This window comes from Podarcis gaigeae (assembly GCF_964106915.1).
Source record: "Podarcis gaigeae genome assembly, chromosome: 13".
NCBI classification, from domain to species: domain Eukaryota; kingdom Metazoa; phylum Chordata; class Lepidosauria; order Squamata; family Lacertidae; genus Podarcis; species Podarcis gaigeae.
In genome coordinates this window covers 30833475-30860565 of record NC_139689.1, presented here as the reverse complement: position 1 = coordinate 30860565, position 27091 = coordinate 30833475, and the positions used below count along the sequence as shown (strand labels likewise).

General features: G+C 43.8%; 1 protein-coding gene across 1 annotated transcript; it reads left to right on the top strand.

The window, feature by feature from the left end:
• Positions 1-27091, top strand: LOC310830571 (uncharacterized protein). Its single transcript, XM_083710353.1, has 15 exons — positions 1-275; positions 5175-5969; positions 6964-7046; positions 7565-7721; positions 8975-9136; positions 9249-9374; positions 11139-11359; positions 12692-12836; positions 20146-20673; positions 22510-22592; positions 23845-24001; positions 24670-24831; positions 24947-25072; positions 25600-25820; positions 26530-27091. The coding sequence occupies exons 2-15, from the start codon at positions 5553-5555 to the stop codon at positions 26840-26842; spliced, it is 2901 nt and encodes a 966-aa protein (XP_083566479.1). The 5' UTR covers positions 1-275; positions 5175-5552; the 3' UTR covers positions 26843-27091.

Genomic DNA, 27091 nt, shown 5'->3' with positions numbered 1-27091 from the left:
GAACTGCTAAGCAACAAAGGTGCATTAAAAAGATCTCATGTTGAATAACGTGTTGAGCTCTCCTGGTTTGTAAAGGAAAGTGAATCAATAAGTTATACAGTCCAGAAGATAAATTACAGCTTGAGGCACAGAAGGGAATAAAGCCAGTGGACAAGGTGAGAACTATGAACATGAAGGAGACAATGAACAAGAGCTGCTTGAGGAATTCTCTCTTTGTGGATTCAGATTCGAAGTGACATGATCTATAGGCCATGGACCAATGTGCAGGTTGGAAGGTAGTTATCCTTTGTTTTTGTTTTTGCAATTCTCCATATTTTCCGTTGCTGTTTTCAGCTAAAAAAGGCATAAAATTCCACTTATGATTGTGTATCATTGGATGAAATACACATAAATGTCTTTCGGGGGCAAATAAGTATATAAGGAAAAAATTAATACAATTTTATTTTATTTTATTAGGTTTTTATTTATACTTTTCAAATTTATACATTTTCATTAGTTTTACAGTCAATTTAACATTTCAAAATTTGACTTCCTTCCCCTTCTTTCTGCGGTTCCTTAAATTTGTCTTTTAATATCTTCTACATATCCAAACTCATTTAACTTGTTCATCTAATTATCTAATGTAAATATCTGCTCTTATAAAAATGCTGGTTATTACAATAATCCAGCTAATGATTTTATTTTATTATTATTATTATTATTTAAAAAAAAATTATTTATACAACAAGAAAAAACAAGAAAACACACACACACACACACACAAAACCACAAGTATCAAATTACACACAAATTACAAAAATAACCATAGATGCATAATTTTCTTGACAAACAATAAAACATCTATTGGTCTTAACACTAAAGACCCAACTTCCCGTCTATTCCATATTTCAAGTTCAAATTACTTATTGCCAATACACATTTTTTTCATAATTAAACTTATTCTCAATAAATCTAATTTCTTCTCTCTACCTAGCAACTATTACTGAAGTTCCTCGAATGCTGCAACAGAATTTAAACTACTATATTTATTTTTCAGATATTCTTTGAAAACCTCCCATTTAGAAACAAATTCCTGTTTGGATTTATTCTTTATTTTTTCTGATAAACCATCTAATTCGGCATATTCTGTCAGCTTTTGGATCCAATCTTGTATAGAGGGGATTTCATTACTCTTCCATTTTGCTGCGATCAAAACTCTTGCTGCCGCCGTCGCATATAAAAAGATACCCTTCCTCTTTTGTGGAATATCCAAATCTGTTATTCCCAGGAGGTAGGCCTCTGGTTTTTTATTGAATGAGATCTTTAGTATTTTTTGCAGTTCTGCGTGTATACTCTCCCAGAATACCTGTATTTTCCTACATGTCCACCACATATGGTAGAATGTTCCTGAGTCTCCGCATCTCCAACAATTGCTTGACACATTTTTATACATTTTTGAGAGTTTCCATGGTGTTAGATACCATCGATGTTGCATTTTTTGAAAGTTCTCTCTAATCGTGTAACAATTTGTCAATTTCCAATTGATCTTCCATAAATTTTCCCATTGGGCCATGGTTATTGAATGGCCAAAATCCTGAGACCACCTCACCATTGCCACTGTTACCTCCTCCTCCTTGACTGTCCAGTCAAGGAGGAGTCGGTAAGTTTTGGAAAGAGTTTTTCTTTTAGAATTTACAAGATCAGATTCGAATCGGGAAGTTTCTACTGAGAACCCCTTTTGTTTGTCAGATTTAAATTTTTCAAATAACTGATGGTATTGGAACCAGTCTGAAATGTGTTCTCTTATTTCCTCAAATTTTTTAAATTTTATTTGGTTATCTTCATTTTTTAGAAGTATTTTATATGTTGGCCAGCTTTCCTGAGTATTTTTCCGTTTTACTGCTATGGCTTCTACTGGAGAAGTCCACCACGGGACTTTAGGCTCCATCAGGTTTTTATATTTTTCCCATACAGCAAAGAGTGACTTTCTTATTATATGGTTGGTAAAATTTTTATGAATTTTCGCTTTTCCATATATTAGGTAGGCGTGCCATCCCCAACGGTTGTCAAAACCTTCCAGGTCCAGGAGGTCCGGATCCTGCAACGTGCACCAATCTTTTAACCAGGTGAAACAGGCTGCCTCATAATAAAGTTTTAGGTCGGGTAGGGAAAAGCCTCCTCTCTCTTTTATGTCTATTAAGATCAGGTGTTTAATCCTGGGTTTCTTCCCTTCCCACAAAAATTTGGAAATTTCTCTTTGCCATATCTTGAGACAACCTGCTTCACCGAGTATCGGAATCATTTGAAATAAAAAGATTAATTTTGGAAGCACATTCATCTTTAAAATGGAAATCCTACCGAGAAATGTTAATTTTAGTTTACTCCAGGTTACCAAGTTTTTTCTAATCTCTAGCCAAGTTTTGGTGTAATTATCCTGAAATAAGTTTATGTTCTTGGGGGTGATCCAAATACCCAAGTATTTCGCTTTGGAAGAGATTTTCAAGCCCAATATTTTTTCTAAAATGCTGGTTATTACAATAATCCAGCTAATGATTTTATCTGTTTACAGTGTATCTGTAAATATTCAATAAACCATTTCCATTATTTTATAAAAAGTTTGCTGTCTTGATTTCTTATTCTTCCGGTAAGTTTCGCCATTTCTGCATATTCCATATGCAATTTTAAAGCATTTTCTTAAAAAAAAATTAATGTGGAAATGGGATTGAACAGATTTACAGTGGCTGTGACTCTGGACCAGAAACAGACTCATCCATTCATAAACAGGCTGATCTGTTTGCAAAGAACATAATCTGACAGCTGGCTGGGAGATAGGAATCTAAACATGCTCCTTTGCTAGAGCATTAATTTTCATTCTTCCATTAATTGCTGTACACCCCTTTGTTTAAATGTGAGATTTGTGGGTTGTATCCAATGCTAGCCCTACTCAGAAAAGACCCACTGCAGTTAATTATCATTACTAACTCAGAGTCACTAATTTCAATTAGTTTAGTTTAAACAGAAGTTAGGTGAATACAGACCTGCACCCCTTCATTCTCTTAGATAAAGATTGCCTGCTTGGCTAATGTAAATTTTTGATGAGTAATGTAAAATAAAGTGATTTATTATGCTTTAGGACACCACTCTAAGCTCACTTATCTGGGAGTAAGCCCCACACTGAAACCAATGGGACTTACTCCCAAGTAGACAGTGCTAGGCTTATACTGTTAGCTATTAAAAGGTGTATAAACACCCCACCTGTCAGGCAGGTGCACCTCTGCAGTTCAAGAGAGAAGCTTATAAAGATTTAAGACACTTCTGAAATCTTTAACAGGAGAAGCATATAAAAGGTTTCTACAAAGGCCAGTTTTACCAGCATCAATTGTCTGCCTTTTCCCACACCCTTTCTGTATTTATTAGACTTGCAAGTAGGGATGAGCAAAGATGTCCAGTTTGGCTTCTCTTCATTGCTGATTTTTCCAATCTTAAGCTCATTCCCTCATCAGTTTGAAATTTTATGAAAAGAATCCTAATGAAAATTCATCCACGTTATAGTGTGAACTTTTCATAATATACACATTTTTGTACGCAACTTTCCTCGACATACACCTTGTTGCAAGGCAGTTTCCCCTAAAATAATGTATCTTTGCATCTTTGTATGTGCACACTTGTATAGTAGTGTGTGCATTTTTGTACACATTATGTGGCATTGCAAAATTCGGTGAAGTGCAGGTATTAAAGGATACTTGCATTTTGGTTTGCATCTTGTTCTGGAAGGCATGGATTAGGCCAGGGGTAGGCAAGCTAAGGCCCGGGGGCCGGATGCGGCCTAATCGCCTTCTCAATCCAGCCCACGGACGGTTTGGGAATCAGTGTGTTTTTACATGAGTAGAATGTGTCCTTTTATTTAAAATGCATCTCTGGGTTATTTGTGGGGCCTGCCTGGTGTTTTTACCTGAGTAGAAGGTGTGCTTTTATTTAAAATGCTTCTCTGGGTTATTTGTGGGGCATAGGGATTTGTTCATCCCCCCCCTTCAAAATATAGTCTGGCCCACCACATGGTCTGAGGGACGGTGGACCGGCCCATGGCTGGAAAAGGTTGCTGACCCCTGGATTAGGCGGATTCGCCCTTAAATGTAAGACAAATTGAATGAAAGGTTACAAGATTCAGGGCTTTTTTAGTGTAGATAAAATCAAGTGAGTGAAGGCAGTAGAGTAGTGTATAAGATTGTGTGTTGTGTGGAGAAATTGGATAGACTGACTTTTTTTCTCCCAGAACTTGGAGACATACAGTGAAGCTGAATGTTGGAAGATTCAGGGCAGACCCAAAGAAAATGCTTCTCCACCCAGCGCAGTTAAACTGTGGGATTTGCTCCTGCAAAATGGAGTGGTGGCCACCAACTTGGATTAGACCAACTCATGGAGGACAAAGTTAGCAATGGCTACTAGTCATGACGGCTATGTTCTCCCTTCACTGTTGGAGGGTGTATGCCTCTGAATGCTGGTTGCTGTGATTCACAGGTGGGGAGAGCATTGTTGCACCTAGGTCTTGCATAAGCATCTGGTAGACTATTATGAGAACAGGATGTGGACAAGATGGTCCTTTGGCTGATCCAACAGGGTTCTTTTTATTTTCTTATGGTCTTAAACAGGCATAGGCAAACTCTGGCCCTCCAGATGTTTGGGACTACAATTCCCATCATCCCTGACTCCCAAACATCTGGAGGGCCAGAGTTTGCCTATGCCTGGTCTTCAAGAAGGCAGCTGTTCAAGTCCACAAGTCTTCAGATTATCAGTTTATTTCATTTATTTTTAAACGTTGTACGCCATTTAATTGTCAAATCTTTGAATGTCTTACAACAGAAGTAGATGTTCCTGTTGTGATCCATTGTGGATCATTGTGATGGTCCATTGTGGATCACTTCTCAATGATGAGTATTTCCATGTTGCCATACCTCCACAATACCAGTCCACAACATTTTATGAACAGGGGAGGGAGGGGTTGATAGAAAGGTATCTGTTGTGGTCTTATTATGGGGAGCAGCTGTTGGGAGAATCTCTAATTTTTCAGGCTGCATTCATTAGGAATTAAGTCACTGAGTTGAATGGGACATTTATTATTATAGACATGCTTACAACTGAGCTGTTGTTGTAAGAATCCAGAAAAACACTCAAAAGTGTAACTTCTCTCACACCAGTTGCTAGTTGGGATCCCCACTCTCCATTAATGATGACTGCTGCTTAATGGTGATGAAAGATCTCTTTGATGATGCTATAAAATGAACATTGTAAATGGTGAGGAATTGCTAATGATGAGTCCTGACTTATCTAAACCGTTTGGATTTTTTTTATGGGGAAGATGCCTCCTAATGGGCAGTTAAACCACAGGCTGTGAGATGCAGAGAGGAAAGCTGGCACAAACTTTCCCAAGAGAAACCGGCTTGGCAACACCCAAGATGTGTAGTATAAAAACCCACTAGTGGGGAATGACAGGTTCACTTCCTTGCAAATTTGAGGCTATCTAAGCTGCGCAGATCTGCTCAAGTGACCCTGGTTTTGGCTTCCCAGCTGGTGCTATGGCTTCCAAGTACTATGCTCAGACCATCTCTTCTGGGTCCGTCAAGGGTGGAGGTCTCACTCGGATGTCTTCCGTCCATTCCACCGGATCATGCAGAGCACCAAGCCTGGCCTTTGGCAGCAGGAGCATCTCCACCTCTTCCATGAAGCTGGGAGCTGGGAGCATTTGCTCACCTGGGCCGGGGTTTCTTGGAAGCTATGGGTGGCACGATGAAGGGATCCTGAGTTGCAATGAAAAGGAGCTGATGCAGTGCTTGAACGACCGCCTGGCCAGTTACCTGGAGAGAGTGCGCTGCCTGGAGCAGGAAAATGCCAACCTGGAATGCAAGATCCGGGAGTGGTATGAATGCCAAGTCCCCTACGTCTGCATCGACTTTCAGTCTTATTACAAGATCATCGAGGAACTCCAGCACCAGGTAACGGTTGTTGTGAATATTTTGCATGGAGTGCAGGAATCCTGCCTACAGCTATCCCTGGGTGGGCTCGAACCACTAACCTTTTGGTTAGCAGCCAGATGCACTGACCCATTGCACCACCTGTATTAACTATGGACAGCCTTATTCTCCACAATGTTATCTAATCCCCTTTTAAAGCCATCCAAATTGGCACCTCCATTCTTACATCTTGTGGTAGCAAGTTGCTTGGTTTAGCTACGTCTTGTCTGTGCAGGAAAAGGTCCTTTGTTTTGTCTGTTCTATTTCTTACAGCATCCATTGAATGGCCTGGAGCTCTAGGATTATAAGATGTGGCACTGTGGGTTAAACCACAGAGCCTAGGACTTGCCAGTCAGAAGGTCAGCGGTTTGAATCCCTGTGACGGGGTGAGCTCCTGTTGCTCGGTCCCTGCTCCTGCCAACCTAGCAGTTTGAAAGCACGTCAAAGTGCATGTAGATAAATAGGTACCGCTCCGGCGAGAAGGTAAACGCCGTTTCCGTGTGCTGCTCTGGTTTGCCAGAAGCGGCTTAGTCCTGCTGGCCACATGACCCGGAAGCTGCACGCCGGCTCCCTCGGCCAATAAAGCAAGATGAGTGCCACAAACCCAGAGTCGGTCACAAATGGACCTAATGGTCAGGGGTCCCTTTACCTTTTATCCACGTCCTTTATGCCATGTTACACACCTCTCTCATGCTCCCACCTTACTAATTATCTAAGCTAAAAAGCCTCATTATAACCTGCCCCAGCCACCTGTTCGTTTTGGTTGGCCAAGTCTGGGGTGTGGGGAGAGGTTGGTAGGTTTTTTTAAAAAAAAATAGCATTAGTAAGAACTTTACATGTCTATTGTTACTTTTAATAATGTTCCAGCCCTAGCCCTTTTGGAGAAGTCACTCTGATTTTCTCTCCCTAACTTTGTAGCCCCCTGCTTTCTTCACAACTTTAAAAACAATTCACTGCTCCACAATTTGTTCTCCAGATCTTGTGCGCCAAGACGGACAATGCCAGGCTGGTCTTGGAAATTGACAATGCTCGCCTAGCTGCTGACGACTTCAGGACCAAGTAAGTCCATCTTATTCAGAGCAAGAACTTGCTGCAGAGAGGTGACTTCAAATTTTCTTGGGCCTCTGGTGCTTTAATACCAGTCTTACTGCATTGTAGATGGTACGGTTTAATGAAATATCTCCCTGTTATACTGCTTCCTAATAGGAATATGACTTTTGCATTTACAAAGTTAATATAAATGCTTAAAAGCTGGAGATATGCATCCCAATTAAGTAAAAGCATACTAAGTAATCATAACTCATTTGCAGCGATTCCACCAAAATATAAATAGGTAAATGTATAAATATTAAATATTGGAACTATAGAAGACTCTTATGATTGAAAATAATAGAAAGCCCACATCTTCTCCTGCAACTTCATTTTTTTAAATGTGGTCAAACAAAACAAATAAATTATAAACCTGGGAAAGGCCCCTCATACCTTCCCCACAAATGACGACTCCTTGCTTCTTCTTTTCCATGCTGAAATAGAAAAGAACCTTGTGCTTGTTGTTTTTAACATTTACTGTTCCAAAGGTACGAGACAGAGCTGGCTCTTCGCCAGAGTGTTGAGGCTGACATCAATGGGCTGCGCCGAATCCTGGATGAATTGACTTTATGCCGGTCTGACCTGGAAGCTCAGCTTGAATCCCTTAAGGAGGAACTCATTTGTCTCAGGAAGAACCATGAGGAGGTAGTAGCAAACTTTCGTTGGGGTGACAAAATGCCACCTTGGGTTGTTGTAGACACAGTCGCATTCCACATGCACATTTCACCAGACCACCCTACTTGTGGCAAACATGGGTCTGGGTACTCTGATCACAATTCCTCCTTTCATAGGTGTGCCATCATGGTATTGAGAAGGATGGTCAGCATGGCACTATCTGGGTGTTCTTGTACTACAAAACCCATCCCATTTAGCCAATAGCCAGGGATAATGGGAGCAACCACCCAAAATATCTGGAGGGCAACAAATTGGCTACCCCTGTTGCTGAGGATCAACTGATAATATCTCTATAATAGCAGCAGATGACCAAAAATGAAGCATTGAGGGCTTCATTGAGAGATTAAGCTGCCCTCACCTGCTCCATGTTTATGGAACTCTCCCTGAGTTTTTCCTCTTCTTATTTTCCAAAGTCCAAGAAGCTACACCTGCTGAAATTCTCTCTTCTACCTCATTATTAATGGGGCAGGAGATCCTTTTTTTCACCAGGCCACCCTACTTGTGGTAAACATGGATCTGGGTACTCTGAGGGATGCGGGTGGCGCTGTGGGTTAAACCACAGAGCTTAGGACTTGCCAATCAGAAGGTCGACGGTTTGAATCCCTGCGACGGGGTGAGCTCCCATTGCTCGGTCCCTGCTCCTGCCAACCTAGCAGTTCAAAAGCACATCAAAGTGCAAGTAGATAAATAGGTACCGCTCCGGTGGGAAGGTAAACAGTGTTTCCGTGTGCTGCTCTGGTTCTCCAGAAGCAGCTTAGTCATACTGGCCACATGACCCGGAAGCTGTACGCCAGCTCCCTCAGCAATAAAGCGAGATGAGCGCCACAACCCCAGAGTCGGTCACGACTGGACCTAATGGTCAGGGGTCCCTTTACCTTTACCTATACCTATACTCTGATCACAATTCCTCTAGTAGGCAATGGGAGGAGGAAGAGAGGCAGTTGGCAGGGGGTAATGAACACTTCCAGGTGTCTACAGCTTCTCCTTCCACCTGACACAAATCATGTTAGCTAGAACGGATAGAGAAAAGTAGTGTGGCAGGTGCTGTAACAGGAGAAAAACAGCATGTGTAAAGAGGAATCAGCCTGTCTCATGTGCTGCTTCAAATCAAACCCTCTGTGGAGGTACAGTGTCCCTTACTCGCTCCTTGCTATAGAGGTCCACATCAAACAATGACCACCCAGAAATGCGCATTATGCAACATGGGCCTTCTCATCCTCCAGGAAGCAAACGGACTGCGCTCAAAGCTCGGGACCAGAGTTAATGTGGAGGTGAATGCTGCCCCGCCATGTGACCTGAACAAAATCCTGGATGAGATACGGAGTCAGTATGAGAGCCTGGCTGAAAAAAACCGCAGAGACGTTGAGACTTGGTTCACTTCTAAGGTGGGTATCCTGAAAGTCGTCTCTAAGTGGTAATGTAGGACCAGTGGTTGACCTTAAAATGGAGGTTTATGCCCTCTCTGTTGTCTTCTTTTTACCTTCCTGCTTGTTTTAGATGGAGGAGCTGAACCAGCAGGTGATCTCCAGTGGTGAAGAGCTGCAGACCTGCCAGTCAGAGATCATTGAGCTGAGGCACACTGTCCAAGCTCTTGAAATTGACCTGGATGCCCAACAAAACATGGTGTGTGAAGAGGATAATATTTGGGGGTGGGTGGCTGTGAGAGGATCTTGCCTTGTGCGGTCCAGATGACCATCTGCTACCTCCAGGAGCAACTTTCCATGCCTTGTCTACATAAATAGTTTTCTTGAAAAATAACCTGACATGAATTTTGTGGGAATTTTGAGGAAGGTAGGAGAGGATATATTGATGAAATATTATCCCTCCTCTCTCATGCTAGTGAGCAAGCAGCAGAGCACATTCCCTTGCAGATAGCTGGAAGCAAGTTGATAGATTCATTAGAATCATTTAAATTAAGCAATCCAGTCTGGCTTATCCAGTCTGGATTGTTGCTAGTAAATTTCTGCTTTATCTCCCTCTTAAAATAATTATAACACGACAGTCTTCTTTAAAAGTAATAGCAAAGCTTGCTTGCATTCAGTTCACAGCAGTAATCTGAAGGCAGGCTTTATTTTGTGGTTACAGTTACATTTGTAGAGAAAAGAAGCCTGAGCTAGGCCTCAGACTTTCTACCTTGTGGCTTCCATCCTCTGTAAGGATGAGCCATGTTCTGGCTAAGAGCCAGAAGAGGAGTCCGAAAGGAGAAAATGGGAAAAGGGAGGGTCACACCCATCTACCTGTTCACAAACAAGGGGAGGAGGCTCCAGAACAGGTATGGCAGGAAGTCCTCCCTGTCTGGGGCCACATTCCCATGTGTTTCCACTCTAGGCAGCAGGAAATTGTTGTTCTTGACTGCTTCAGTGATGATGCATCCCACATCTTTTACTATAGATCCAAACACATTTCATTAACTTTCTTCTTAACTCTGTCCAGCTCCAGATCTCTTTCTCACTACCTACACTGGAGTGCTTCTCAGTTTTTATTGTTATAGTGAAATACATGAGGACTTCCAACCTGTTTTGAGAACATCTAAACCAATTCAGCACTTTTGTCTACTGACAAAACAACATAAGAATATAATAGGTGCATAGGAATGGAGAAGGACTCTGCCCTTCTCAAATTCCTTTGTGGACTCACTCAATGGCAGACCATGACCTATGTGGGATCAATGGTCCACTTCAGAATCCACAATCCAGTGGATTCTATTTGGAGGTGGCATCGGGGAAAACCCTGTACTATTTCCCCTGGGAGCAAATGGAACATCATCAAGTCCAACACTCCCAGGGGGACTTGCTTGGTGTGTATGAAAAGTTTGCAATATGAGCTTCTTGGGTTGTGGACCACTTGATCCACCCTATAAAAGGTCAAATCTGAGGAGAGGGGGAAACAGTGGCAGCAAGCAACCTCTGACCACCTTGTGAGTTGCTTTAATATTTATTTTAAATGTATGTTTCTGGGCAGAATTTTGCTTTAAAAATCCACCTGGAAATGGGATGGAACCATCTTAGTTCTCACTGAGAACTGGGATGGAGTGGACTTTAATGAGTCTGTCCATTCCTTATCTAGTCCCTTAAAGAAAGATTCCTAAGTTAGTGAGCATCACTATGTCCACATTTAATAGTCTGAAATGGTAATAAAGACGCTCAAAGATTTTGTTATGTCCACATTTTAAAGCAAACCAACCGGAACCGAAATGTGGATTATAACACAGTTATCCTTCATGTTGTGTATTTCTTCCATCACTGAATCGTAGTCTCTTCAGAGCCTATGATTCTTTGAAACCTATTACCTGGGGAGGCCTAGAAACATGAGATCAGTTGGCTGTGCATAAAGAAGAGAAATCCTCCTGCTCTCCACTCAAAATTATCTCTCTTACTCCCCTCTCAGAAAAATGCTCTGGAGTGCACTCTGCAAGAAATGGAGGCCCGCTATAGCACCCAGCTGGCCCAGCTCCAGTGCCTGATCAGCAACATAGAAGGTCAGCTAGGAGACCTCCGGTGCGACATGGAGCGCCAAAACCACGAGTACAAGATTCTCCTGGATGTCAAGACACGCCTAGAAGCAGAGATCACAACATACCGACGTCTGCTGGAAGGAGAAGATTGCAAGTATGTATAACTCAAACGGGCATTGCGTTTGTACAGCTCCATCTCAGGGCTGTTGTTCTTTTTACTGTTTACTATTAGATTCTAATGAATTATTGAGTATTGCTTTATTTTGATATAAGTAGCTTATTTTAAAGTTATTGTGGCTTTTTTTGCATTGGATCGGATTGTTATTATTAATGTTTGATGTTTTATTATGTTTTTATGTGTGTTGGAAGCCGCCCAGAGCGGCTGGGGCAATTCAGCCAGATGGGTGATGTATGTATAAATAAATAAATAAATAAATAAATTAGTTAGCTAGTTAATTAGTTTGTTAGTTAGTTATTATCAAGCATTAGACAAAGTGAGGTCTAAAAGTTATGAAGTTCTCTCTGAGGTGGTAAATCTGTGTGTGGACTGTACAATTTCAGGTGGCAGGATGGACTGTGTGATTTGTATTGAGAAGAATTCCATTCAGTTCTATAGGGCCGAGCCTGCAGTCTCATATGGTTACAGCCCAGCCACAGGGTTACAATACTGGGCCTTTGTGTTTAATAATCAAAATTGCCACCTGAAGATGTCAACTAAAGTGAAAGTTCAAAGTGAATGTGGGGTTCCCACTTGGGAAAAAGATCTGAGGCATTCTAATTTCTCAGGACTTCTTGAGCTGTTGTTTTTTTCCTTAGAACCTCAGAAAAAGACCACTTTCCAGAATTTTCTCCATATATTGTCCACCATTTTCACGGTGGCCACCTTCCACACACCTACCCACCCAATGCCCCAGAATGCCACAAGGCTAATGCATTGTGGAAGATACAAAATGCTGACCAGGTGGAGAATCTGCTGCAGAACTTCTCCTCCTGGAGAAATTTGGCAACTTTTGTGGTTGTTATTGCCATTGTTGCAAATGGTGATGACAGCAATGGTGCTGGCATCCTGGCTGCCATTTAGTCTTCATCAATACCTGGGACTTAAAGCATTATGTGAGCATTATGTGAGCCCTAGAAATGTAGCTGGATTCCAAGACCCAGGCAAGATGGTCAGGGACCAGGGTTCATGGGAGTTGTATTCCAAGAAGACCCGGAATACAAATTGTAGTCTGGCAGAATTGCATGTAGATCTCCTCTACTCAATAAAGTTGTGACCTTAGTTAACTCAGCAGCAACAGGAAGCAGTGTCTTCCTGTTTATTCTGTGTGTGGACTCAGAAATTAAAGGGCACCACCACTGCTCCTATTTGGGAAAAGATGGGGAAAATTTTCAGGGGTGGGAGGACAAAGGGCAGCTTTACGGGATTAAGCGTGTTGTGCCGAATTTCACCTTCCCATTTTCACCCCTAATCTCTTGGCAACCTCAGGTTCCCTAGGGCTCCGTGTGTGCCAGAATGTCCCCCTCCAGTCTGTGCTCCGGTCCCCCAGATCACCAAAAAGATTCGCACCATCACAGAGGAGATTAAAGATGGGAAGGTCATATCGTCTCGGGAACAAGTCCAGCACCTCACTCTCTAAGGCAACAATACATCAAAAACGAAGCCAATCCGTCCAGGCAGAAGGGAGAAATCTTCATTCTGTTGTACCACTGCACATATTTTCAGGGCTAATATTCTGCTTTCTTGATCGTGCCTCAGTACTTTGGTGCCTATGTTAACTTTTCAAATCAAAGAGTCGCTTCACTTCAACAGTGATTCAGCCACTGGGCTGAAATATCAGCATTTTCAATAAACCTTTGTTTGTCTTCCTCCTATCGCATGGAAAAATGTTGGCTTACGTTGTCTTTCATTTGTGCTAGCCTCTATCATTTCTTGCTTAGAAGCTACTGGTGTTGGATATTTGACTTTCTCTGACAAAAGGATGCGTGCCAGTTAGAGCATCAAGGACAAAGACGTAACAGTGCGATCTTGACCATGCCTATCTATCACCTGAACCAGAGTCTTCCCCAGGCCAATACTGGGCCCCCGAGGCAAGGGGCATGACATTCTCTTTCTGGCCTTGTAGGTACAGTGGTACCTCGGGTTAAGAACTTAATTCATTCTGGAGGTCAGTTCTTAACCTGAAACTGTACTTAACCTGAGGTACCACTTTAGCTAATGGGGCCTCCCGCTGCCGCTGCACAATTTCTGTTCTCATCCTGAAGCAAAGTTCTTAACCCGAGGTACTATTTCTGGGTTAGCAGAGTCTGTAACCTGAAGCATCTGTAACCCGAGGTACCACTGTATAGGCTAGAAGAGAAATGAAATGCCTATCTGAGACTGTCATAGTACCATGGCTGGAAATTCTCAGGTGGATGCCTGATGACTTGTTACTTTTAATTTGCCAAGAAGCCCCAGTACTTCACCTCTTGCCACCTCTATCTGAAGCAGTTCTTCAGGCTCTTCCCCTAAAATAAATCTTGCTCAGGCATAGTCCTACATCTTCCACAACACTAAAATAAATGAATTTAACAATCCTGAGTTGCTCTCATCCATTGGAATGTGATGCTCACTGATATACTTCCACTAACTAGGGACATTCAAGCTCCAAACAAAATAACAATAATAATATTTGTACCCCGCCCATCTGGCTGGGTTTCCCCAGCCACTCTGGGCGGCTTCCAACAAAAAATTAAAAATACATTAAAACGTCAGTCATTAAAAACTTCCCTAAAGATGGCTGCCTTCAGATGTCTTCTAAATGTCAGATAGTTGTTTATTTCTTTGACATCTGATGGGAGGGCGTTCCACAGGGCAGGCGCCACTACCGAGATGGCCCTCTGCTTGGTTCCTTGTAGCCCCCAAACGATTGAACTACTTCTGTTAACATTGGTATCCATGAAATTCCAAGTACTAATGCAAGAACACATTGTCTATATGCAAAATGCTGTCCAGCAATTTCCCAGTCTATAAATGTACAGATGAAACCAAAGGGAAGGCTGTGAAAGACATTCCTTTCCCAAATTATTTTTTATTAATTTTCCAAATTATTACAAACCAAATCAAATTAATTTAATTTAATGCAAAATCAAGTTTCCCACTCCTGTTCCGAACATATGATCATCTTCATTTCCTCACATTGCCGCATCATTTCTTATTTAGAGTTCAGCTGACAACCTTCACTAGCCGTTAAACATTCTTCCAACTGGCCACTTTTTTCAGCTTACAAACAGCACCTCCGTTACATCTTAAAAATAAGTAATCTGTTTCACGTGTGTAGTCCTTCATATACATTGTTTTTCCAGACCTGTTGTGCTGTTAGAGTTAATTACTATCGTCCATTGTTCAGTTATTTGCAGTGTTTCTCTGGATGGTACAAGGTTGCATTCCATTCCTTCCGCTGTTTACTGACTAGTGTATGAGCTACGGCCATAAACAACTCACAGAGTGCATATCCAGTCTCTGCCATTAAAATTCTGCTCTGGAGTTTTTCCTCGGCACACAGTTAAAAACAAGATCTTTTCTCAATTTCAGCCTCTTTACTAGATCTGTCCAGCAGCCATTCATTCTTTTTTCACTGCACCAACAGCACTCCTGGTCCAGTCCAGGGATAATTTTAAAAAAAGTCCATTCAGCCTCAGTCAAGGGGGGAGGGCGTAATAAAACCTTGTTAAATTCCTTGTTGAGCATAAATCAAAAGCCTCCCCCCTCTTTCCCAAATGTTGTAAGGATTCTCAAGTTTCAAAAACCCCCACATTCAGATACCTCCAAAGATCCAATCCGAGTCCTTTCAGCAGCTGATTGATTGCAGCCCATGGATATGCCCAGGGCGTCTCTTGATTAATACCAATTGTCCAAATTATGGAGAATCAAGCACAAATCAAGCCAGGGACAGATCTCATCCATGACAGAGACACACTCCCAGGTCACACCTGCTCTGCCTTATGAAAGCCATTCCTATTTAGTCCACAACTGATTGCAGACAGTCTTGTCTAGATCTGGCAGTGGGATGTATTGAGATGTAGCAAGACCGAGGACAGGCATTTGGGTGGCTTGAGTGCACCAAGCCTTGCTGAGAAAGCCACCTAGTACAGAAGACTGCTGAATGGTTCATCTGAGACCAAATGAGCAGAGATCCTTTCCTAAGAATCTGCCCACAAAAGATAATTCAAGGTTCGGGAATGAGAAGGGCTGAGCAAAACAGTGATAATGAGACATAATAATAATTTATTATTTATACCTCTCCCATCTAGCTGGGTTTCCCCAGCCACTCTGGGCAGCTTCCAACAAAAGATTAAAAATACGTTAAAACATCAGTCATTAAAAACTTCCCTAAACAGGGCTGCCCTCAGATGTCTTCTAAATGTCAGATAGTTGTTTATTTCTTTGACATCTGATGGGAGGGCGTTCCACAGGGCAGGCGCCACTACTAAGAAGGCCCTCTTCCTGGTTCTCTGTAACTTTGCTTCTCACAGTGAGGGAATCGCCAGAAGGCCCTCGGCACTGGACCTCAATGTCCAGGTTGAATGATGGGGGTGGAGACACTCCTTCAGGTATACTGGGCCAAGGTTGTTTATGGCTTTAAAGGTGAGCAGCAACACTTTGAATGGTGCTCAGAAACATACTGGGAGCCAATGTAGGTCTTTCAAGACCGGTGTTATGTGGTCTTGGCAGCCACTTCCAGTCACCAGAAAGAAAGAGAGGCTCTGGGGGAGCTGTAACACAGAGAAATTAGTGTGAGCTTCAAGCGGCCTCTTGCTCTTTTGTAGACCAAGGCATGACAAAGAACTTCTTATAATTGACCCAGGGTCCAATAAGAAATTGGGGGTGGAGCCAAGCATGTGGAGAAGACAGCCTACTCATAATGGGCTGTGTCCAAACTAATGCGGCAGTCCTAACTTATCAGGGAGGAAGCCTCATCAACAGTACAGGTAGGGGAGAAATTAAATTTGATTCTCATTTAGAGACAACTGACTTAATTTGCGCTTTCTGAAACAGTACAAGGACCAAAAACACAGCCACCCTTCAAAGTTGCACTTTTTTGAATTTTGCAATGCAGTTTTTCAGTCAGGTAGCATATACAGAAAATGTATATATACTGGGGTAGTGTCCATAAAACTGCATATATTGTTGAAAATGGCATGCAAAATATGTCATTTTAAGGGAAATCACTTTGCAGAAATGTGTACAAATGTATCCATTCTGAGAAAATGTGTTGTGGAGTTTTTGTTTTGCTTTTAAACTGCAAACTGAGGTAGAAATTTAAGACTGGGGAAACCTTGGAAACTGAGAGAAACCCAAATTGACAGATTGGTACTATCTCGATTTAAACGTAATGGGATTTACTTTTGAGTAGACCTGAACAGACTTGCGCTGTAAGTCAATGGGACCAGATAGTCACAACTTCATTCCTGTTGATTCATAAATGCAACTAAGGCCACATTAACACTGTACTTTTAAAACATCATTATACCACTTTGAACAGTCATGGCTTCCCCCAAAGAATTCTGGGATCTGTAGTCTGTTAAGGGTGCTAAGAGTGGTTAGGAGGAGCTACAGTTCCAAGAATGGTTTAACAATCAGTCCCTCATCCCAGGAAACTTTGCAAATTGTAAGGATTCTGTGAGGGGAACAGGGGCCTCCTAACAACTCTGAATGCCCTTAACAAACTACATCTCCCAGAGTTCTTTGAGGAAAGCCATGGCTCTTTAAAGTGATATCGTCAAAGAATGTATGGTGTGAATGTGGTCTAACTTAGCCTGGATCAAGTCTTAACACACCAAGGCAGTTTTCTGCAGCAGCTGGTGGTAGAGATGCCAGGAAGGATCCCTGTTTGAGAAGAGCCCGTCTTCCTGACTCACAGATGACAACCGATACAGGAAGCCAGTGCACACACCAACCTCAGTCCCCTGCTGTTTTCACCCGTGCTGTACTGAACAATTGCTATTTATAACGTTTCCATGTACCATCCCCGCTCTGGCTTTTGTCTTCTGCACCCCCTACTTCCAGATCTGTGGTATGTGAAGCATTAATGAATGGGGGAATGCATCGCAACATGTGCTCGTGTTTCTTTTCCTTACAATTAAATAAATTTAACTAGCCTGTACAGATGTGTGGGGTAGGCATGGGGAATATCAGTTCAGTGCATGTGGCTTTTGATGAGAACAAAGCTCTGACAGCCTCCTGCATTTAAAAATTATGTGCTGCAATTTCTGGGCACAAAATGATTTAATTTATTACTTATTTATAGTGTGTGTTTTTCCCTGTGTGTAGATCCAGCCAAATTTCTTCTCCAGCAGAACACCTGTCGTTCTAAGTCATACATTGGCTATTCTAGCAGGAAATGGGAGTGAAAACACACACCTTATGCATAGAATTTCTCTTTCGTTATAGTTGGATAGAATTATATCTGCAAACTGGAGCACTAAGGGCTGCTGTCATACAGAGCTCTTGGTCTCCATTCTGCTAATACTCCGTCTTGCTTGATCTCTTGGAATCTTGACTCAATAGTAAAAAAAAAAAATGTTCAGCAAGATTTTACTTTGATGTTTCTCACCCCACATTTTACTTTACTGTCATACTGTAATTGCCCCTTTCCACACTTCTGCTTGCAAACTACCTAGAGATCTTTAATTAGAGACTTGGGTCACTTCCAGATGCTGAGCATTCACCCTGTTTCGTTGGCACAAAGTTTGCAGGGAGATTATACAATATCAATTGTTTACTAAGTGTTTGTTCTGAAGTTGTATGATGCTGCAACATGCAATTGTTATCCCACATAAATCCATCACTTTCCTTACTGTAAAAAGTTTGATTTCTTTTATAAGAATGCCCAAACCACTTCAATCGCACAATATGGATTTGCCCCTAGGCTGCTGAATCCCACCCACCAAATAGTGACAGTCTGGAAGCACTCTCACTGAGTTTGCACTAAAACGTTTTGAGGGGGACGTTGGCAGGGTCAATAAATACATCATGAGCAAGACTAGTGTCCCCTTAAAGTAGAAAAGAACAGGTGAAAAAAGGCCAAAGCTCAACTTTTACAAGCAGAGAATAATTCCCCTGAAGCAAAACTGGAGGAAACAGTCTACCTGGTCCACAGCCTGTTGCTGTTTTTCTTCTTCCTGAATAACAGTGGAGAGAAATTAATAAGCAAAAGAATATTTATTTAAGTGTTCATTTGATTCCATTGATGAATTGCTGCCCATAAAATATCTACAAGTGATTTTACAGCAAAAACATCAAGAATAACAAACAATGCCATATGTAAAAGCCCACAAAAGATGCTATTATGCATATATATATATGAGAAAAACCTAAAAACCTAACTTTCAAATCCAGTACCCAGTATATATACAGACTGGGATAGCAATCTGCACTTAAAATACTTTTTTTATTTCATTAGTTCATTCATTTGCATTATGTACTTAATGGAATGCAAAGTACTTCCAATATTCAGGGGAAAGTGGTCAGAGTTGCATGTAAAATGTTGGCTTCAATTGCAGTCTTCTCACCACAACAGCTAGTCCTGTCGTTGTCTACAAACCATGCATTCTGACCCAGAGAAAAGTCAAATCACAGATACTGTTGTTGTTCTTTAGTTGTTTAGTCGTGTCCAACTCTTCGTGACCCCGTGGACCAGAGCATGCCAGGCACTTCTGTCTTCCACTGCCTCCCAGTTTAGTAAAACTCATGCTGGTAGCTTCAAGAACACTGTCCAACCATCTCGTCCTCTGTCGTCCCCTTCTCCTTGTGCCCTCCATCATTCCCAACATCAGGGTCTTTTCCAGGGAGTCTTCTCTTCTCATGAGGTGGCCAAAGTATTGGAGCCTCAGCTTCACGATCTGTCCTTCCAGTGAGCACTCAGGGCTGATTTCCTGAAGAATGGATGCGTTTGATCTTCTTGCAGTCCATGGGACTCTCAAGAGTCTCCTCCAGCACCATAATTCAAAAGCATCACTTCTTCGACGATCAGCCTTCTTGATGGTCCAGCTCTCACTTCCATACATCACTACTGGGAAAACCATAGCTTTAACCATACGGACCTTTGTTGGCAAGGTGATGTCTCTGCTTTTTAAGATGCTGTCTAGGTTTGTTATTGCTTTTCTCCCAAGAAGCAGGCATCTCAAATCACAGATACAGAGAGCCAAAAGAGACCTTGGAGGTCCTCCATGTCAACCACTTGCTGAATGTACGATCCGCAGTGTGGGATGCAATTACTGCATTCCCGGCAGATCTGTTCCATGGCTGAGCATCCTGTTCAATAAGGCAGGAAGCAGGAAGCAGACTAGGAGAGCAGATAAGGCTAGCGGACTCAGTATAGGATCCAGAAATCTCTTCTGCTGTAAAGACTGTGCACATCTGGCAGAAGCAGCTACCTGGGTGTCCTTTCACCAGTTATGAGGGCAGAGCAGGAGATATCTGGAGTAGAATTTCCAGAAGGTCTCAGGTTCATGATTGCTGTCTACCAGACTTGGCTTTTCGGTTGGTCAAAGTAGGGCAGAAGGAGGGAAAGGTGCAATCCCACTGCGAAACACCAAGCCCATAATTCTGCTCAAATGACCAACGCCCAGGGACTGAAGGTTGGTGTTTGATGCTGACAGACCGCTTTGATGACATCCCATAAAAACTGTCATTCCAGGGACTCAGCCATCAAGCAGAGTCCTGACTCTGCAAGTGAAGTGTGAGGCGGAAGGGCAAATTTATAAGCCAATAAATCCTTTTCAAGCAAGTAACGAGCAGGCTAATGAGAAGCCGGGCAGGAATCGCCACAAATATTAACAAGGAGAAAGCCTTGTAAAGGAGCTAACACCCCAGTGCTCATGGTATAAAAAAGCTCTAGGAAGGAGATCATCTGTCAGACTTGGGTTTCGTGGGTCTCTTCACTCATTTCCTCCATCTAGCTGCTCCTTTCAACCATGGCTGCCACCACTGCCACTCGCACTTGCGGGTCTCTCAGGGGCCCTTGTCAGGTCACGACAAACTGCCACCCAAACAGCGCTGCCTCAGTCAACTGTCGGCTCGGGCCTTGCCTTCCTCCTCGCCGATCCAGCGTCTGCCTGCCCCCTCCAGGCCATACGGCCTCGTCTCTCCACAACAGCTGCCGAAGTGGGGGCCACATGACATCTACTCACCTTCCACCTCCTAGCATGGGCTCCTCTTGTGTCCCTCCACCCTGCATCCCTCCTCCTGCTCGCCCTCTGAACTGCTACCCTGTCGGCCACAACGAAGGGATCCTCAACTGCAATGAGAAGGAAACCATGGAGTTCCTGAACAGCCGCCTGGGGAACTATCTGGAAAAGGTGCGCTGCCTGGAACAAGAGAACGCTGACCTGGAGTGCAAGATCCGAGACTGGTACGAGTGCGAAAATGCTTACGTGTGCACCGACTTCAAACCTTTTTACTGCACCATTGATGAGCTCCAGCAACAGGTAAGGAATGGCTCATGTGTGTGTGTGGAGGGCGTGTCTTCCATGGTCATCCAGTTCCATGGAAACTTTGGTTGTTTATGGAGTCTTCTGGATTTATTTGGTTTTAGAGTGGTTTTAGATTGTGGCAGTAAGACTGGTGACTGGGAGTGGCCGCCAAGATCACATAACATCAGTCCTGAAAGACCTCCATTGGCTCCCAGCGCAATTCAAAGTGTTGGTGCTGACCTTTAAAGCCCTAAATGGCCTCAGCCCAGTATAACTGAAAGAGCATCTCCACCCCCATAATTCAGCCAGCTCTGAGGGCCTTCTGGCAGTTCCCTCACTGCAAAAAGTGAAGCTACAGGGAACCAGGCAGAGAGCCTTCTCGGTAGTGGCGCCTGCCCTGTGGAGCGCCCTCCCGTCAGATGTCAAAGAAATAAACAGCTATCTGACTTTTAGAAGACATCTGAAGGCTTTAGGGAAGTTTTTATTGACTGATGTTTTATCGTGTTTTTAATATTCTGTTGGGAGCTGCTAGAGTGGCTGGGCTATAAATCAATATTATTATTATTATTATTATTTATTATCATTACAAGGAAAGGGTGAGAGTCATTCTGTCCTTGCTTCAGATCTGCCCTTTGATGCAAGCTTTAAAGGGGTAGCTGAAGACTCATTTTTTAACATTTTATTTATATTTTCAGTTTTATACATTTTGCTAATTTTACAATCATTTTAACATTTCAAAACTTGACTTCCTTCCCGCCTCTTTCTGTAGTTCCTTAATTTCCCCCCAATATCTTCTGCATATCCAAATTAACTTAATTTGCTCATTTACTCATCTACTTTAAATATATACTCTTATAAAACTGCAGGTTATTACCATAATCCTGCCAATGTTCTTATCTGTTTACAATTTGGCTGTAATTCAATAAACCATTTCCATTCTTTTATAAATACTTTGTTATCTTGATTTCTTATTCTTCTGGTAAGTTTTGCCATTTCTGCATATTCCGTAAGTTTTTCTATTCAGTCTTCCTTTGCTGGGACTTCTGCTTCTTTCCATTTTGGGGCAAGTAACATTCTTGCCACTGTAGTTGCATACATAAATAAGTTTCTGTACAGTTTAGGTAGTTCTGTCCCTATAATTCCCCAAAGAAAAGCTTCTGGGTTGTTTTTTTACAAACGTTATTTTGAACATCCTTTTCAATTCATTATATATCATTTCCCAGGAAAGGAAAGGAAGGAAATGAAGAGAAATGAAGATTCATTTCTTGCCCCCTTCAGGTGTCTGCTCCTATGCCCTTAAGGCAGGCATAGGCAAACTCGGCCCTCCAGATGTTTTGGGACTACAACTCCCATCATCCCTAGCTAGCAGGACCAGTGGTCAGGGATGATGGGAATTGTAGTCTCAAAACATCTGGAGGTCCGAGTTTGCCTATGCCTGCCTTAAGGCAAAAGAAAGTCACGCAATGCAATATGGAATTTGTTCTCATGGTGTAGTGGTGCCCATCAACCTGGGTGTCTTTAAAACAGGATTGCACAAATTCATGGGGAAGAAGGCTCTCAGTGCCTAACTAGCCATGATGATGGCTATGTTCTCCCTCTGTTGTTGGAGGCAGGAGACCTCTGAATGCCTGTGGCTGGGAGCCACAAGTGGAGAGGGCATTGTTGCATTCAGGTTCTGCTTGTGGGCTTTCTATAGATATCTGGTTGGTCACTTCAGCTACAGGATGCTGGGCTCAATGAGCCTTTGGCCTGATCCAGCAGGAGCTATCATGCTGCGATGCTCTCTATCTGCTCCCACTTAATCCATCTGGCTGGATTAAAATGAAATATCTCTGGGCTGTTTCTTTCCAGATTTGCTGTACTAAGGCTGACAATGCAAGACTCTGCCTGGATATTGACAATCTCAAAATGGCTTCTGATGACTATTGCACCAAGTAAGATACTTTTTTGGTGTGGGGGGGGGGTCAAAGCTAGCCAACCACTCTCACCCTGTATGTTGTCATACTCCCCACCCCACCACCACCCCATGGTATCATTCAAACCAGCTTGTGTTACTATGATTCCCAGAAAGAAAACAGAGGCTCACCGATAGCAGTTTTGTAGGGAAACCAGGCTGAAAACAGTGGCTGCTGATAGTACTAAGGGCTGCCAGATCACCACTTTCAAGCTAAATTATTATTGGGAAGTGTTGATGTCTCTTCTACAAAGACCCAGGCAGTTCTAAAATGAGGACTGTTTTGCTAAGGAATAGCCAGCAGCGCTAAGAAGGCAAGCTTCCACATTAAAGCAATTCAGTGGAATTCAGATTATAATTCCATTTGGAAGTCCTCTGACAACTGGCTGTACATTTTTGTACCAGGAACTTATCAACGTAAGCCTGAAATCAACAATGTAAGCCCCAACTCATCTATTGGTTTACAACAGGTTTAAGGCCCTAAGAGTAATTGTCCAACTGTCCTGTCCCCCACAAAAACACACAGAATGCACACATAGTATCACACTCCTTGATTTCAGAAAAGACGCATACAAAATCGCTCACATTTTAGCAGCCCCATAAACAGCACCAGAAAAGGCATGGACCCACAGACACACATTTGTAGATCACCCTGCCACTGAGAATACAAAAGCGTAGGACAGTTATCCACGTCTGCTTAGAGGTAAGTCTCCTTGAGGTGTGTGGCACCTACTCAAAGCAGAGACGGGGAACTGGATCCAGATCTGGCCCACCCTCCAAGGGCCACCTTTGTCAGCTGGATAGGGCAGCCAACCCATCAATCACCAGGTGTCAAACTTCAGAGGAGGAATCGAGAGCACATTTGTGTGCTCATCATTCTTCTTTTTCTCCTTTACAGATTGACTTTAATTTAAGTTGGGACTGGAAAGGAAGAATCATTGAAGCTAGGGCTTGGTCCCAAGCTGGGGCTGCAAGGATTCCTGCTGAAAGTAGGACTTGCTTTCGGTGTTTACTGCAAGTCCCACCCCCAGTGGGGATTGTCTCCACCCAGGCACTGCTGAGCAGAAACAATCCCAGTGGCTTGCTGTGCTCTGGATGACCTTAGAGTAGCAGAAGAGAGCGAGAACTGCGGCCCACTGGAGCTTGGATTGGTACTCAGCAGTCCTTGGTCCAGGTTTAACATTCTGCCCTCTCAGCTATGCTGCGATAATCTGTCGTTCCTCCCCCTGAAGGTATGATTATGAGCTGGGTCTGCGTCAGCGGGATGAGGCTGACATCAATGGCCTTCGGAGAGTGCTGGATGACCTCACCCTATGCAGGGCTGACCAGGAAGCTCAGGTCGAGTCCTTGACTGAGGAGATGATGTGCCTGAAGAAAAACCACGAGGAGGTATGCCCCAAACATCTCTTCTACCAAGACCAGAACAGGTGCTGAACCACGGGTGAAGGAGCATAGATCTTTGGAGTTGGAAGTGCACTGGGATCATCTTCTAGTCCATGGGTAGTCAATATGAGGTCCTCTGGATGTTGTTGGACTACAACTCCCATCAGACCCAGTAAGCATGGCCAGTGGGCAGGGATGATGAGAGTTGTAGTCCAGCAATATCCAGAAGGTACCACATTGGCTACCCCTGGTCTAGACCAGTTCACATCAAAAACCAGGGACATCTATCCACCTAGTCCACCTTGAGATCGGTCTTCACAATCTAGACCACCAACAGAGATAAGGGCATTCCAGGATAAATAAATGCAGAGTTTTGGACAACTTATGCAACCAACCAATACACAATGGATAAAGGGCAAAATCCCTAAGGGTCACCAACCACTAGAGTAAATTTCTATCTAGTCCAAACTATGGCCATCTGTGCACCCCTTCCACTGAATCTCCCCAAATCAAAATTCCATCAGGGTCCAAGTCCCAAACAGGGAACCAGTTTGCAATACCAGTCTACCATCTAAGAGCCAACCAAATTATATGCAGCAGTGCCTTTGAATAAGTGATATGCAAATGATGATAAATGGCTCCAGATATTCTCCCCTCTTTGTTCTCTCCTGCAGGAGTCCTGTGCCCTTCGCTCCCAGCTCGGTGACCGCATCAATGTGGAAGTGAATGCTGCCCCAGCTTGCAACCTCAACAAGGTCCTGGATGAGATGCGGTGCCAGTATGAGGCTGATCTTGAAAAGAATCGCCGGGAAGTTGAGGACTGGTACTGTACACAGGTAGGTCCTCCTCCTCAGAGGCCAATTCCATCCCAATCAGGTGTCTCACTGACCATCTTTCATGACAGAACCCCCGTGACCTTCTAATTTCTGGACTTTTTAAAACTTTCACCAGATGGAAGAGCTCAACAGGGAGGTGCTCTCCAGTGGAGAACAGCTGCAGTGCTGCCAGACAGAAATCATTGAGACAAGACGTTGTGTTCAAGCACTGGAGATTGACCTACAGGCTCAGCAGAGCATGGTGAGTAGGAATCCAGAATGCTCAGTGTCGGGTACGTTCTTCAAAAGTACTATTTGCATGTTCACACTATCTTGTGAATCGTACTCCTGTCTGTCATGCCTTTCCCGTCTCTTCTTCCAGCCCACCCTCTCCTCTACCCTCCAGCTCTGAAGCTTCCCCTTCCTCTGACTTTTGCATCCTGGCTGCTAGAGGTCCCCACAAATCACTGCCCCCCTCTCTCGAGCCAGACTCCAGACTCCCTTCTCCCCGTGCACACTCATCAGCATTTTGCCAGTCCCTGCCAGTGCCCTCCAGATGTTACTGGACTCCAACTCCCATCTACCCCAGCCAGCAAGGCCAAGGGCCAGGGATGATGGGAGTTGTAGTCCAACAATATTTGGAGGATATTGGGTTGGCTGCCCTTGCATTATGGCACCATTGTGTTCGTTTTGCTGTGTGAGCAGAACATGCCCTGATGAATTTCTCTCTCTCTCTCTCTCTCTCTCTCTCTCTCTCTCTCTCTCTCCGCCTTCTTCTCCATTTCTCAGAAAGGGGCTCTGGAGGGCACTTTGCAAGAAACAGAATCCCGCTACTGCACCCAGCTTTCCCAGCTCCAGTGCCTGATCAGCAACGTGGAGGCCCAGCTGGCCGAAATCCGCTGTGACATTGAGCGCCAGAACTGCGAGTACAAGACCCTCCTGGACGAAAAAGCCCGCCTGGACTGTGAGATCGCCACTTACCGCAACATGTTGGAAGGAGAAGACTGCAAGTACGTAAGATGAGGGCAGTAGTCGATGCCAGAATGGCCTCTTCTGGATTGATTTGGCTTTAGGCATGTTAACCTCAACTCAGCTGTGATCCAATAAAGTGAGGGGGTGGAGAGAGAAAGCCTTCTGACCCCAAGGGCCACCTTCCCTTCTGGTCCACCTTCCAAGGGCCACATGCCAGAGACAAAAGTGATGGAACAATGAATGCAGTCCCAGCTGCAACAGCTGGCATTTCCAGGTAGGCCTCAGAGAGACCCCAGTCAGAAATCCTAGAGGACTTCTGTTAGTCAGGCTAGACACCACTGAGCTATTCCCCCCAGCAGAGGATAGACAAGTTGAGTGGATCCACTTGTACCTGAAACTACTACTTCTTTGGCGATCACTCATAGCCGAGTAAGATTGTCTTCCATAAACAAGGTTTTAACAACTTACCTATGCTGTGGTCCTAAGAGTAGCTATTTGGAAACGCCCAGTTAAAATCAACGGATGGGCATGTTTGCATCTTGAGGTTACAGCTCACTTACTGGCCCTTTTGGGGAATAACACTAACTCACACCAGGGTGTTGCTGTGAAAGCATCCACAGCTCCCAGAACACAAGACCCTTTGCTTTAGCTCCTTAACGCTTGCTCTCGCCATCTCACATTGGGAAGCTAGCCTTCTCCAGAGACACACTCTTCTTGTCTAACCATGGATGTGTTCTTCTTTTCCAGGCTGCCCAATCGCCCCTGTGATCCAGAGTGCACGACCACCATTCGGTCATCTGTCTGCCGGCCAGTTTGTGTGCCAGAGCCAGTCTGTGCCCCCGCCTGCCCACCAACCTGCAAGCCATGTGTGCCCGTGGTGGAGCCCAACCTGGCTCCCTCATGTGTCAACCCCTGTGGGCCAAAGTTTGTCTCATGTGGCCCTCCACCCTGTGGCCCTCCTCCCTGTGGCCCGTGTGGTCCAATGTGCCCACCCCCTTGTGGCCCATGCCCACCAGGACCACCAGGACCACGGATCAACACTAAGATCTGCCGCATGTGAAATCTCAGTGCCTGGGCACCAAATCCAAAGGCAACATGCCACAAACGAGGACCTGAACCTAGAGGGGAAGGGGAATTTATGTACTCCTATCCTGTGCTTAGAGAACTCCTCTAGGAACCTTGCTTAAAAAGTTAGGCACGTTCTGCCTACAAGGTGGCTCTGGTATCATGGTTCCTCCCTTCCCTGCTGCTTTCATGCTTTCCGGGATGCACGGAAGATCCTCAGGTGACTTCTTAATAAACGTTTGTT

Bases quoted from the DNA above. Each gene is read 5' to 3' on its own strand.
- LOC310830571 (XM_083710353.1), top strand. From the start codon at position 5,553: ATGGCTTCCAAGTACTATGCTCAGACCATCTCTTCTGGGTCCGTCAAG. The intron at 9,137-9,248 runs GTGGGTATCCTG...TGCTTGTTTTAG, and splicing joins AGACTTGGTTCACTTCTAAG to ATGGAGGAGCTGAACCAGCA. The intron at 25,821-26,529 runs GTACGTAAGATG...CTTCTTTTCCAG, and splicing joins TTGGAAGGAGAAGACTGCAA to GCTGCCCAATCGCCCCTGTG.